Below are 14,824 nucleotides of genomic sequence, written 5' to 3' on the forward strand. Positions count from 1 at the left end.
CAGTCCAAAAAGAGGGCATGAAACCTCCCCGCGCACTTCGCCTCCCCTAGATGCTTTTTGGACATTCTTAAGCCCTTTGCCAGCATATGGGCTTCCATCTCCGCCGACTCTTGGGTGCTAAACATCGTCTGTAGGGGCTATACCCTCGAGTTCGAAGAGCTCCCGCCCACCGGAGCTTTCATTTCCACCCCACCCTCGGACACCCTTCTCGACGAAGTGCGCGCTTTAATGGACAAAGGGGCCATTTCCCCACTATCCCCTGATTCCTTCCATACGGCCTTTTTCTCCAGGTACTTCACGGTACCAAAGACCGACGGGGGCATTAGACCAATCCTGGACTTGAGAGACTTAAACCTCTTCCTCCAATATCGCCGGTTTCGTATGGTAACCCTGGCCTCTATTTTACCTCTCCTCCACCAGGGCCTGTGGTTCGCGACGGTCGATCTCAAGGACGCCTATTTCCACATCGGAATTCGGGAGTCCCACCGGAGGTTCCTCGCCTTCGCCGTCGGCTCCGACGCATACCACTACAATGTGCTTCCGTTCGGTCTTGCTACAGCTCCTCGGGTCTTCACAAAGTGCATGGCCCCAGTGGTGGCATACCTCCACAGGAAGGGCTACAGAGTCTTCCCTTACCTAGACGACTGGCTGTTCGTCGCAGACTCCCAGCAAGACCTTCAGGAGGCAATTGCATTCGCCACCCGGCTGCTGGACTCTCTCGGGCTGGTGATCAACAAAGAGAAGTCTCATTTCACTCCGTCCAGACAGGTCAAATTCATCGGAGCCATCCTCGATTCCGAAAAATGCTCCGCCTTCCTTCCTACAGACCGCTTCCAAGCACTGGTGACATCGCTGAGACCTTGCATCTCCCACAGAAGAGTGAGGGCCAGGGACGTCCAGATCGCCCTGGGTCACATGGCGTCAACGACCTTCGTGACGCCATGGTCGAGACTTCGCCTACGCCCACTCCAGGCTTGGTTTCTGTCGGTCTTCTCTCCGATGGAGGATTCCCCATCCAAGTGGTTGACGGTACCGAGACCGGTAGCTGCCTCTCTGAACTGGTGGCTGGACGACCACAACGTGTGCGCCGGGATGCCCTTTCACCAACCGCAACCGCAGGCGACGCTGACAACCGATGCTTCCCTAGAGGGCTGGGGCGCCCACCTCCTCGACCTGGTTGTCAAAGACAAATGGTCGGACTCGGACAGTCTCCTCCACATCAATGCCCTCGAGATGCTCGCGGTCGAGAAGGCTCTGAGAGCTTTCAAATCCGCTGTGATGGGCAAGGTGGTGCTCTTGAGGACGGACAACACCACCGTGATGTATTACATCAACAAACAGGGTGGCACCAAGTCAAGGACCCTCCTCGAAATCACCCTGCGCATCTGGGACTGGTGCATACAGAGACAGATCCTCCTCCAAGCGATCCACTTACCAGGGGAGGACAACGACTTGGCAGACCGCCTGAGCAGATCGCCGTCGGTGTGCCACGAGTGGAGGCTCCATCCCGAGACGGTCAGCGACCTCTTTGATCGGTGGGGGACCCCCCGGATCGATCTCTTCGCGACCAGATGGAACAGCCATTGTCCCCAGTTCTGCTCCAGGAGGCCAATGACCGGATCCCTAGGAGACGCATTCGCCTTCCTGTGGTCGGGGGAACTCCTTTACGCCTTTCCCCCCTTCCCCCTCATCATCAGGGTGGTCTCCAAAATGATGCTGGACCACACAGACGCGATCCTAATCACGCCATGGTGGCCGAGGCAGCCCTGGTTCGCATCTCTTCTGCATCTCTCCAGAAGGTGCTCCCTCCGCCTCGAGCCTCGCCCGGACCAGTTGTCGATCCAGGACGGACGAATTCTCCACCCCGACATCGACAACCTGCCGCTGGTAGCCTGGAGGATCCAGCCCTGACTGCTTTGCCGGATTCGGTGAGGACGGTGATCCTGGCTGCGAGGAAGCCCTCTACCCAGCGGTCATACGCTCTGAAATGGAGGAGATTTCGCCTTTTCCTTGACCAGAAGGGCTTATCTCCTGCACAGGTGTCTACTCCAGTGGTGCTGGAGTTTTTGGTGGCGCTTTTGGACGGGGGGCTTTCCCTCACGTCCATCAAATGCTACCTGTCCGCCATCTGTGCAAAATATCAGTTCGGGGGGAGGGTTTCTTTCTTTAAAGACCCTTTAGTAAAGGGATTTTTAAAGGGTTGTGCCAACTTGTACCCTCCAGTGTCGGTACCAGCGCCGGCTTGGAGCTTGGAGTCGGTACTGTCCGTTCTCCAATCCAAGCCTTTTGAACCCATGGCCACAGCGGACTTGAGACTGTTGACCTGGAAGACCGCTTTGCTCGTGGCCATCACTTCTGCCCGCCGTGCGGGCGAACTCTGTGCCTTACGGAGGGACCAGCCATTCCTGAGGTTCCATAGGGACAAAGTGGTCCTCCGTACGGACATCACCTTTTTGCCGAAGGTTGTGTCTGCCTTTCATATGTGCCAGGACATTGTGTTGCCTACTCTCGCTTCCGACCCGACGTCGGATGAGGAGCGGCGCCTACACTCTCTTGACGTCAGGAGAGCACTGGCGTTTTACCTGGACAGAACTGCTGCCTCTAGTCGGTCCGAGAGACTTTTTCAATGCTACTCGGAACCGAAGAAGGGACTGCCTGTCTCGGCGCAGAGGTTGTCCAAGTGGGTGGCTGGTACCATCCACCTCTGCTATGAACTCTTAGGCAAGCCTCTCCCTGGCAGGGTTCGGTCCCATTCCACAAGGTCTGTGGCAGCATCCTCTGCATTCCTGTCGGGAATTCCCCTGGAGGATGTCTGCAAGGCTGCTGTCTGGTCCCAACCTCTGACTTTTATAAAACATTATAGGTTGGACACCAGAGCCATCCGAGACGCAGCATTCGGGAGGGCTGTCTTGGTTTCAGGGTTGCATTGATTGCACTACTGATGTTTGTGTTTTATTGCATTGTACAGTTGACACTGTTTACATCTGTGAATATTGGTTTGCACAAGTCCTATGGGACCGGTCTTGCATGACCTTCGGTTCCCTTCTCAGGTTTAGCAAAGTTATTGCTATATGTTCTGTGCATATGCAAAGGACTGACTCTTATGGTTTAAAGGTGTTTATTGTAGTAAACCTTTGGTTTACCATAGCTATGGTCTCAGGACACTCCCTCCGCCGCATACCTTAGCTTGTCAGTCTAAACCCATTTGTATGATTCGCAGAGACCACGAAGAAGAAGGACAGGTTGCTTACCTGTAACGGTATTTCTTCGAGTGGTCATCTGCGAATACATACAAATCCCACCCATCCGTCCCCTCAGTGTCCTGCTCTCATTGGCTCTTCCATCGCCTGCTTGGCGGAAAAATTGCGGAACTGGGGAAAGAGCGGGAAGGCAGGGGCCTTATAATGGATGGGCGGGGTTACCGCCAAAAAGTTTCAATATGTTGCAGAGTTAACTCTGCCCAGTGATTCCAGTAGGTTCCGAGCAGCACTGCGCAGGCGCAGTGAAACCCATTTGTATGTATTCGCAGATGACCACTCGAAGAAATACCGTTACAGGTAAGCAGCCTGTCCATTTTCCTCCTGTATTCTGTCCTGTCGGTAGTCTTTATCTGGAGTACAGGCTATATATATATCAGGACAATCAACATTTGTGGCCCACCCATTTCTTTAAGAGCTATCCATAGTATTTCATGATCTATCCAAGACTTTGCCAAAATGTCTGCACAGGATGGTTTTCTTCTGAAAGTTTTTGGTGCTCTCCATTATCCAACATATGTTTGTAATATGGTCACTAGTGTCACTTCCTTTCACGAAACCATTGTGCACATTTGGCATTTTTTGTTCCACATATGGTAAAAGTCTTTGTTATAGACTTTTGTGCATCACCTTGCTTGCATAGGAAATTAATGTAGTGGTCCTGTGGTTATTGCAATCCTTGACATCCCCCTTCTTGGGAATTGGAATGCATATAGAGCATTTCCAATCTATGGACCATTATTTTTTTCCATGTTTGTTGATGGATTTTAGTTAGAACTAAAGTAGATTCTATCTCTGCAGCTTAAGGCAGCTCTGTTGATATGCCATCAATCATGGTGATTGATTTCTTCCCAGTGCTCTGAGTGCAACTTCCACTTTCTAAAATTGTAAGTTCATCTTCAAATGGGGCTTCCTTAAATGATTCTGTCATCCTTTCATTTCTTACACAGTTCTTCAATTTATTGTTTCCATTGTCTTTTTGTTTATGTTTGGTCCTGGATTGTGTTCCCCTACTTGTTGTAGGGCATCCCCATTCTTGGTTTAAATTTCCCATTGATTTCTCAGATCTTGTACAAGAGATCTCATGGTCTTCCTTTTTATTGTCTTCTATTTCTCTGCATTGATTATTATTGTAGTCCTTGCTGTCAAGTTGCTGAACAGTTGCATTCAGTATTCTGACCCTATTTCTGTCACCTTTAACTTTTGCTTCTTGTCTGTCCTTACCTACTTAAAGACTTTCATCTGTCCATTTAGGCTTCTCTTTCTTTTTGGTTTTAGATAGTGTTATTTTGCATTCCCCCTTTCAGTGCCTCTGGTTTCAGTCCAGAGTTCTTCTAACTCCCAGACACGTAGGCTCAATAGTGCAAATCTTGTTTTTACATTACTTTTAAATTCTATGAGTACAGTATGTCCTTCTGGTTGTGTTTTTGTATGATGGATATGCAAAGTACAGTGCATCCGCGCCGTATTCGGGTGCACTATACACGGCTTCAAGCTTACACTGAAGTGGCGCATCAATAAAGTATGGCGTGCACACTGTGTGGCATTGTAAGCACAGGCCCCATTGTTTTCAATGGGGCGTGAGCATACACGGAATTCCCCTTAAGTGGGGGATCATGTAAGGGAAGGACCAACTGTAATCTCCAGAAGTTTTAGCTTCAGCAAACGTTTAAACGTATCACTGCAAGTTCTGTTGACTATAGAGAGATTTTAAAATTATAGAATTTCACCAGCATTAGCATATGCCTAATATGTTAGCTGTTCATATCGTTTTAATGTCTTCTGTGTTTTCCTAAAAGTACACCTGAAAACAGATCTCCCTCCCATTTGTGTGCTTTAATATTATTAACATATGCTTGGTTGTATTTTCAAAATTAATAAAGCATCTTTCTTTAAACCTGTTGCTTGTTGTTGTCTGTAAGTTACTGTCTAAATGGACGGTATTTTTGTTTTTGAGATGGCTGTATTTCTGGTCTAAAAATCCTGTTGCTTAAAAATTTGAATGAAAAAGACTTCCTGTATGAGGAGAAAAGCATAGAAGTCTACATAATATGGAGACATAAAAGGCATTGTGTCTATAAAAATGTGTGAAAACAATAGCAGCTAATTTCACACCCCATGGGACAAGGGAGTACGAAATGTGCTTTAGCTTTAGATAACAGTTGTTTCCACTAGCCAAGCTGGTTTACAGAGCTTCCTCTCAGTCTTTCTGCCCACTAGAGGCTTGGTAGGCCAGGTGCCAGCAGAGGTGTTAGCGAAACCTAGCGATTCCAAGCTTAATCTTTTCACCTACCTTTTCTCTTTCCTTAATGTGTTCATTATTTGCTGAGCATTTCCCTCGTCTTTGTCCTCAGGGTTTGTTTGGCATTTCCCCCCTTTCTTTCTAATTCAGCTTGCTTTGTATGGGTGAGATATGGACCAGCACCAAAATCCGGCACCCTGGAAAGGAAGGGATTTCTACCCTGTGACAAAAGAAAACCGCCTTGACTTCAGAGATTGACTAATCCCAGCTGTTCTGATAATATAATTAAGGCCGCCTAATGTCTTTAATTTTGCAACCAGTTTGTGTGAAAAGGAGAATTTGGCACTCTAAAGCCTTAAACACTAAATGGCAATCTCAAGGCACCTAATTAGAATTCTCTGACATTAAGCTAATTGGTGAAACAGTATTTCAGCAGCTTAACTACTTTATTAATTTTTTCGTTAGGATTTTCAATGGAAATCAATTGATGGGCTGTCACTTCTCTCCCTTATGCCCCCCCTCCCGCTTCAAATTTAATTTGCTCTTCAATGCTCCTGTCTGAAAGACCCTGGGTTTGCTACAAAAATTCAGTGAATATTATCACTGCCATTCGATCCTATTCTCTTTTTAATCACTTACTCTTGACCTAAAAAATGGTAACTGTGAAATTTTGCCATGCTCTGAATGTGCAGGAATTAGCAAAGAAGTCCTATAGTTAAAAATATCAACAAGTTTGTGAACTAACCTAACTTTGTTAACTCAAAAAGAAGGAAAGTATTGTTATCCAATCGTGAAGTCATTGGAGATGTTTATAGTTTTGTCTGTATGCTACTAACCTATATGTTATATATCATTTTTATATTTAGTCATAAATATGTAATATGTAATATATATAGAGGGGCGAGGGAGGAAGAGAGATAGGGCAAAGACCATAGCTCAGTGATAAAGCATATGATTTTCATGCAGAGATTTCCAAAATTCTGGCATCCAAATTTGATTCGAAAACCCCTCTGCCTGAAACAGAGAAGAGCTGCTGCCAGTCTGTGTTAGCAGTACTGAGCTAGATGAGACAGTGGTCTGACTTAGCATAAGGTAACTTCCTATTACTGAGGGAGAAAGAGACTTACCTGAGACCCTCCAGTGTGAAATTGTAACAAACACAAAAAAGGACTTCCAACAATTGTCCTCTCTGAAGTGTATTCCAGTATATAATTGGTGAAATCTGAAGTATACATGGTTGATAACAGTTGTTGAAACAAAGTGCATTTTGTCTGCATTATGTTTTGGGAAAACTAGGTTAATATCTTTGTAATGCAGGTTGAGTATCCCTTATACGGAGTTCTAAAATCGAAAATACTCCAAAATCCAGAATTGTCCACATGATTGGCTGAGATAAGGACACCTTTGCTTTCTGATGGTTCCGTGTGCACAAACATGGTCTCATGCACAAAATGATTTAAAATATTATGTATAAAATTACCTTCAGGTTATGCATGTAAGATATGTACAAAACATAAATGAATGTCATGTGTAGACTTGGCTCCCATCTCAAAGATATCTCATTATGTATGTGCAAATTTTCCAAAATCTAAGACACCTCTGGATGCAAACATTTTGGACTCAACCTGTATCTGAAGTGACATGACATGCATTCTTGATTAAAATTTAAACCTCAGTCCAACTCCAAGAAGTTACCTATGAGACTGGATCAGTTCTGTGCTGAAATACAGTATGGTTGAGATCCTGTATTAGGAGACTCTATCATAAAGTTCTGCCCTGGCCAAGCTATAGTACCACAGGGCTAACATTTCTCTGTTGGGACATCCATGTAATGGATGGAAAGCTGGGGACAGCTGAGAAGCATCTGGCTATATGACTAGCTAGATGCACAATGGTGACACCATCTTTCTTACACGAACTCCAGAGGGTCCCTGGGAAGTCCCGAGGGATGCCTACAACACTGTATTTGGCTATAGTTATATGCCAGATGGATCTCAGTCATCCCCCTCCGTGTGGTCCTATTAGAACAGGATGCAGCATGAAAAGGTAGGTTTACAGGTAGGTAGGTTTAATTACTTTGCAAGGAAGATAGCGAATTCTAACTTCTATGACAACCCAAAAAGACATACACAATGATGAGTTGGGTTTATGCCCATCTATGGCTCCATACAGACAGGCCAAAATAAAGCTGCTTTGGGACACTTTGGACACTTTGGAGGTATGCTGTTTAAATGCTGCATGTGTCCTAAGAGTCCGGAAGCTGCGCCAAAGCTGTGCTCCAGTCCTTAGGACTAGATCGTGGCTTTGGTGTGGCTTCCGGATTCTTAGGACGCATGCAACATTTAAACAGTATACCTCCAAAGTGTCCTGAAGCAGCTTTATTTTGGCCTGTCTGTATGGGGCCTATGTCTTCAATAGGATGTCAGCTTAGAATGGGATTAATTCACATAGCATTTACTTTCCATAGGTAAATGGATATTGCAGAACCATGGTGACTCTAATAAATTTGTTATCAGGAGTAATCACTCCCAGTTGATTTTTGCCATCATTAGTGGGTGCTGTAATTGACACAAACAGAGACCCTTCTCTTTAACCATTATGGCCTTGTTTGGGAGTTCTAAATGGGGCCATTTTTACTGACTGAATTACAACTATGGGCCCGTACAGACAGGCCAAAATAAAGCTGTTTTGGGTCACTTTGGAGTATGCTGTTTAAATGAAATTGGAAGTGGTTGTCATTTTCTGATCTCCCAAATAGTGGATCACCATTTTGAGGTGGCTCTTTTGTAGTGGACAACCTATTGCAACTGCTGAAGCAGTTTAGGTTTATCTATACATAAGCAGTTTTGGAAGCGAAAAATTGGTTAAGATGCTTTTTAATACAATACATTTGGGAATCAGTCAGTGGCTGTTAAGTGCTAGGGTTGGAGTCTAAATGAGCCTATTCAGCTCATTTGTTTTATTTTATTTTATTTATTTTAGAAAAGCATATAGTTTTACAGTAGAAATTTTCAGGATTCTTTAGATAGAGTAGTTCAGTCCAGGTTATTTGAAGGACCATATATCCATTTATGAGCCCATTAGAATATTGAGGTCGTCTGGAGAGGCCCTTCTCTCTGTTCTATCACACTCTTAGGTTTGTTTAGTGGGAACAAGGAAGAGGGCCTTCTTGGTGGTTGCTCCCAGGCTTTGGAACTCCCACTCTGCTCCATCCCTACTCACCTTTTGGTGGCAGGTAAAAAAAAATGCCATTATGCTTTTCAAACTGATAAGAGTTGGGCTTTTAAATGTTGTGAAAATCACATCAAGGTTTGTATATAGTTTTTAATACATTTTAATATTTTAATGTGTAATTAAAGCACTGCTCTACACTACCTGTTTTTTTCTGGTGGTTTTACTTTGGTTTTATTATATGCTGCACTGTTTTGTCACCTAATGCTGGTATTTCTTTCAGTGATGTTATCTTGTGCTATTTTATTGTTGGTTTATTGTGCTTTTATATCGTATATATTTGAATGTACTTAAGAAAATGTTGGCTACTAGTGGTTTAAAAATGTAACAATTAAAATAACAATGTCTGACATCGTGCAGTGGTTACATTTTACAACAATGGTCTTTGTCCATAAACTAGAGGAGTTCACTTCTTCTATAGATAAGAAAAACATGGAAAATGCCATTGTCTTAACAGTCTGAATGGTATACAGCAATGGCCCTCCAAATCATACATTCATTGGGTTGGCTGGTCACTGCACTAAATTCTGTTTTTCTCTTACAGCTTCTTTCTCTTTTGTTTGAAGATTTATTCAAAAAATTTAACTCTGAACTGAAGAAGATTGCTGATCAAGTAATTCCTAAGCAAAGGGCAGCCCAATTTGATGTTGTTAAGCATATGCGGCAAGATCAAATCACCAATGGTATGGTGAATGCCATCTCTACTGTAAGTATTCCATTTATCTTTTTTGAAAGGTTTAGCATCTCAGTCACATGTAACAACCAGTCAGCTCTGATTACAAGCCCAAGATCTTGAGAAGTATCTGCTGGGGTTTGGTTCAAAGACCCCTCTGGATGCTAAAATCCATAGATGCTCAAGTCCCATTATATACAATGGGGTAGTGAAATGGTGTATAAGATGGCAAAATCAAGGTTTGCTTTTTGGATTTTTAATTACACACACGCACACACGCACACACACACAGGTATGTAAGTGTGAGAATATTTTCAAGCCATGGTTGGTGGAATCCATGGATGCCGAATCCATTAATATGGAGGGCTAACTGTAATGTATCAAACTATTCTAACAGATAGTTTTAAAGCTAGAGTTTTGTGTTATCTTCATGACTACTCTCAGTATTATTGAATCATTACATTTGCCAGTCTTTCTTCTTAAATCTTAGTGTTATCAGGCAGTCCCCAGTTTTCCAGCTTTGTACTATAACAGATATGTTAGCATCTTAATTTCCTCTTTTGCCTGTCTTATTAAGATATTTTAATACTGACATGAATTCAAGAAGTTTTTAAAATATCCTGTTGTTCTGTGTTCAGGGGTCCTGCACATGAATTCAAAATGTATATCAGGTTGTCTCTTTAATAGAACAAGCATTACCCTCTGCAAGTCTGGGGTGGGAGCTATTACAATAGTCTGCCTTAGAGACAAGGCTCTGGCGCTGTTTTTGACTTTAGTTACTGTCAAAACCTTGGTTGTACTACAGTATACATTCAGCTCTCTCAGATCCATCTGCATTGTAGATAATGAAGTAGGTTGAGAGGCAGCTAGAATGCAAGTAAAAGGAGGTCTTGAGATGGCCAGTTGAATGTAAGCAAGAGCTGATTACCAAGCAGTTATTTCCTGAGTGACTGAGTTATCACAATATGATCCAGTCAAGCCTTTCTAGTGGCTTATGGTCATTTGGGATACAAGGTAATTTTTTATCGTTTCAATTTGGGGCCCTGCTATTTGAAGAATATCCTCTCAGCACTTATATTCATTCCATACTCTGGGGTCATAATCTGAGGTTCTTGATCAAGTGAGGTCTAGCAAGTGGCTACAAGGGAAAAGATCATTACAATGTTGGCTCCCTGGCTGTGGAATGTGCTTTTCAGAGAAATCCAGCTAACACCTACTTTAGTGTTATTTCATTAAAAATAAGAGAGCAAAGTCTCTCTTATTTTCCCCAGCACCTGAGTAATGTACTAGCTTTTTAAATTTGTTTCTGTTGTCATGATTTTAGATTACAGTGGAGTTGCGCCTTATGCGGGGATCTGTTCCAGGCCGCCCTGCGTAAGGCGAATTCCGCCTATACTCAAGCCCCATTAAAGTCAATGGGGCTCGTGCTCGCGGTGGTGCAGCATGTGTAATATAATAGTGCGGCTTCCACGTAAACCAGAAGCCGCGAATGGTGCACCTGCATATGGAGCGGGCACACTGTATTTGTTCTCAGTTTTTAAATCAAATTTTATTCATTATGGGTTTAATTCTATATTTTATTTTATTCCATTGTTAACTTCTTATTATAATAACACCTATAAATAAACAATATTTTTATTGTGCTCATCTAGGCACTTCGCAGCTGATGTAATGCTTCAGCTTCACTTTCCTCAAGTTTTTGTTCCCAAGTGCAAAACAGAATCTGAAATGATCCTAAGATTATTGGGCCTCCTTCTCACAATACATAGATAACCAAATTCTGTGGTGTAATCTTGTGATGTGAATTTCAGAAGGGCATATTTCTACCATTTATGCAAATATTTTTCTCCCATACAGACCTGAGGATAGTGGAAAATCTGAGGCCACTTTTATCATTATTGTAGTTAGGAGAGCCATGTTTTCAGTGCTGATTAGAAACAGAAAAGATGATTCTGCTGCACTTTGGTAGACTGTTCTTAAATTTGTACCTTTAGGGTAATTGGTCACTGAAGAGATTCAAGATGGATCGTCAAGGTGTAACTCAAGTATTGTCCCGCTTATCATATATATCTGCTTTGGGAATGATGACAAGGATCTCTTCTCAGTTTGAAAAGACAAGAAAAGTGAGCGGCCCTCGATCTCTGCAGCCATCTCAGTGGGGTATGCTTTGCCCATCAGATACCCCTGAAGGAGAGGTAAGCACTGTGAACTTAATTTCCTTCTCCTTTCACACTCCTCCTCACAACAGAAGGAGACACAAAACTCCTGTTTTGTCATGAATTATCAGTGTGTTGGTGTACACTGTTCAATTGCTTCTGCTTTCAGTGGAAAACAGCTAAACAAACCATAGTGTCCAGTGGATTCTCACAATATGACAAGCTAGGGATCCTCAGCCCCCTGGTTTATTATGAATGAGCAGTATGCTGGTACAATTGCCTTACTGTGGTTGGAGGGAAGAGGCACAGTGGAAGAGTGGGGGAGGAAGGGAATTCAGCAAAAAGCAATTCTTGAAACAGCCTAGTATAGCATACTTTAGTAGACAATGAAGACATATTGAACAGTATTTTGAAAGTATTTTTCGGACAGAATCTCTGTTGTTCAATGAAGGATCCTCAGAACCCTGACCTTAGCCAGTGTTTTTGGTTTATTGAAGGGAACTTCACCCAGTTGAAGAGTCATTTTCACCTTTGTGCTGTTCTGGGAACTAGAAGACAATTAGAAGGGTGGTTTTCTACTGTTGTGGACAGCTGGGGGGAAGGAGGGTCAGGGGAAAAGGTGTCACTGGTGGTGCCATGGGCCAAAAGATTCCCACCCCTGTTTATGGTAACCATCTGATGGCAACATCTCTTTTCTGGTTTGTTCCCTCCCAACAAACCAGAATAGGAAGCCGAGAATAAACCCTAGATTATTTTTCTGGGTTGTTATTGAAAACAAACAAAAGAAAGGCAATTGCATCATCTTGCAGCCACGGTTCTAAGGTTTCATAGCTTATTATGGTAGGCGATCTCACCTAAAGTGTTATGCTGAACAATAGGCATTCTGTCCACAGCAATACTTTTAAAACACTGTTTGATTTGTCTTCACTGTCTCCCAAGTTCTGTTTTCCACTTTTATCTTCTCTCCCACCTCTTCTGTGCCTCTTTCCCTCCAAACTGAGAGAGGCCCCACCCATGTGCTTGTCTAGTAATGGTCCCTTTAATATGAAAGAGACGCTTGCTGAAATGTCTACAGTTTTCAAGTATGATACTGGCCTTTTTGGCTTGACCTGTTTCCTGCACAATTCAGGGTGGCAGTTGTTCTAATAATCTTAAATCAGACTCCTGAGATACTTTGTTTCTGTTCTTCTTTTTAAATACAATATGAATTCATTGATAAAAGAAGCATCCTCTGTTTGTAGCAGGACTAGTGTGTGGTGTAGTGTGACCTAGCTGCTGATATGCCATAAATCTCCCTATATAGTCCCTCAAAGTTTGTCTATTTTAGGCTTGATTTTCCTGATACACTTGAAAACAAACAATGGAAAACTATTTTTTGCACATGTGCATAGTTCTTCAGCTTGGTGGATCTTACCTCCAGTTTTAAAGTCCATGGAGATCAAGTTGCAACTAAGGTTACATGCTTACATGCTCTTCTTTGAGAGTCCCGCTGGAGCTCATTTTGGCCATACTTCTGACTAATATATCTATAGGTTCCTTTTGTTATTCCAATTCTGTTTCTTTCATTAGGATTTAGCTGTGAGAAACTGGACAGTATTTAGTCACACCAACTACTGATGGCAATGACTAAGTTTGCAGATTTCATGCTGTGTACTGGACAAAATTGCTTTGTATCAATGTATTTTATATATGGATGGGGGATGCTAGGCTTCTAATGCTTTTACATTAGCTATCATTGTATGAATTCATATAAATTCACTGCATGTGCCCTCTTTTTTTTCTTCTTTTTTTTAAATTTTGTTTTCCTCAGGCCTGTGGCTTGGTTAAAAATCTAGCATTGATGACCCACATTACAACTGATATGGAAGATGGCCCTATTATTAAATTAGCTGGTAACCTGGGAGTAGAAGATGTAAACCTTCTATGTGGAGAAGAACTTTCGTATCCCAATGTGTTCCTTGTTTTCCTTAATGGTATGGCACTTCTAAAAATACATTTGGTTTTTAATCTAGAAAAGTAGATAAAAGACTGTGGATTCACATAGAATTGTGTTTCCTTTTCATCTTAATAAGTTAGGCTCAAGTCAGTTGTGCATCATATAATGAGATTTTTAATCATCTTGAATACTACATCAAATAGGACAAATGAAATAGTTTCTTGCTGTAATACTGCATTGAGTGACCACCCCATCACCTTGATAGAATATATTATTCTTGTCAGCGCAACTGCTGGGGTCCAACAACCACTGTCAGCAACTCAAACGAGTCCTGTGGTTAAATCAGACCTTTTGAGCAGAGCTAGCAATTTTAGAAGCAGAAGCGTGGCTCCAAAGTCAATTGGGATAACAGCAACTGGATGTCTTTCAGGAACTGAAGCAATGCAGGAACCTCCAGGGACACTCAGCAAAGCGATGCAAGACTTCTTCTGATAAACCACCAGAGAAGCAACGTCCCCGAAGTGCTCTTTATTCACAGTGCTATAATACAAATACAGATCTCTAAAACTCCAAACCTTACCAAACCAACTCCTACTACAAACCCACAAACTATCCCTTGCAACCCCTGGGTTTATATAGACTCCAGACCATGTGGTCTCCCAAACCCAGTGAGTTCAGGTGTGTAACCATGTCATGTGTCCCCTGTGCAATCCAGACACATGGTTTCATCATCCATGGCTACGTGCACCTAGACACTGAAGTGTCCTTGAGCCAATGAGCATCAGCTGTGCTGATCAACCTTGTCCTTCTGCTGAATGCTCATGGTCAAACACACACACATCAAGCATTTCCATGTGTGCTGTGTTTTAACCCTTCAAATCCCTGACAATTCTTTTTCCCTAGAACCCATTTTGGGAGAGCTGCCATCTGCAAATACCTGCATAGGTGCAGGAGCACCATTGTGAGGACTCGTTCAAGAACAAAATGCTAATGTTTAAAGACCAGTGTATTTAGGGTGTGGCCAATTGTGTTAGCCCTGTGGTTAGCTCCTAGTTTCTGAACCGTGATTAGGAAACTGCCCTTGTTCTGTGTGTACCTGCTGTCTGTGAGGGTTTTAATACTGGTTTGTTTAAGCAAAAAAGTTCTTAAGGTAATGATAATATTTTTGTGAGTGGAGGTATAATAAAGTTGCATGCAGACTATCTGAATGCATTTTTAGTTCTAAAAAGGTTTTAGGACATTTTAATAAAATGTATTTCCCTTTCTGTTATTATGTTACCTAGATGACCTTTAGGTAGTCTGATATATTGCAGACCTTTAAATAGCTTA

At 42.8% G+C, this 14,824-nt stretch overlaps 1 protein-coding gene across 2 annotated transcripts in view; it reads left to right on the top strand.

Annotated features, from left to right (window-relative positions):
* POLR3B (RNA polymerase III subunit B) overlaps positions 1-14,824 on the top strand; it is an 80,842-nt gene that overhangs the window by 25,702 nt on the left and 40,316 nt on the right. For both annotated transcript variants that reach the window (XM_042467611.1, XM_042467612.1), the window contains 3 exons: positions 9,275-9,436; positions 11,398-11,598; positions 13,370-13,532. In XM_042467611.1, the coding sequence (XP_042323545.1) occupies positions 9,275-9,436; positions 11,398-11,598; positions 13,370-13,532 (526 nt within the window). The remainder of the gene's footprint in view (positions 1-9,274; positions 9,437-11,397; positions 11,599-13,369; positions 13,533-14,824) is intronic.

The sequence above is a fragment of the Sceloporus undulatus genome, chromosome 5 (genome assembly GCF_019175285.1).
Source record: "Sceloporus undulatus isolate JIND9_A2432 ecotype Alabama chromosome 5, SceUnd_v1.1, whole genome shotgun sequence".
Lineage (NCBI taxonomy): Eukaryota > Metazoa > Chordata > Lepidosauria > Squamata > Phrynosomatidae > Sceloporus > Sceloporus undulatus.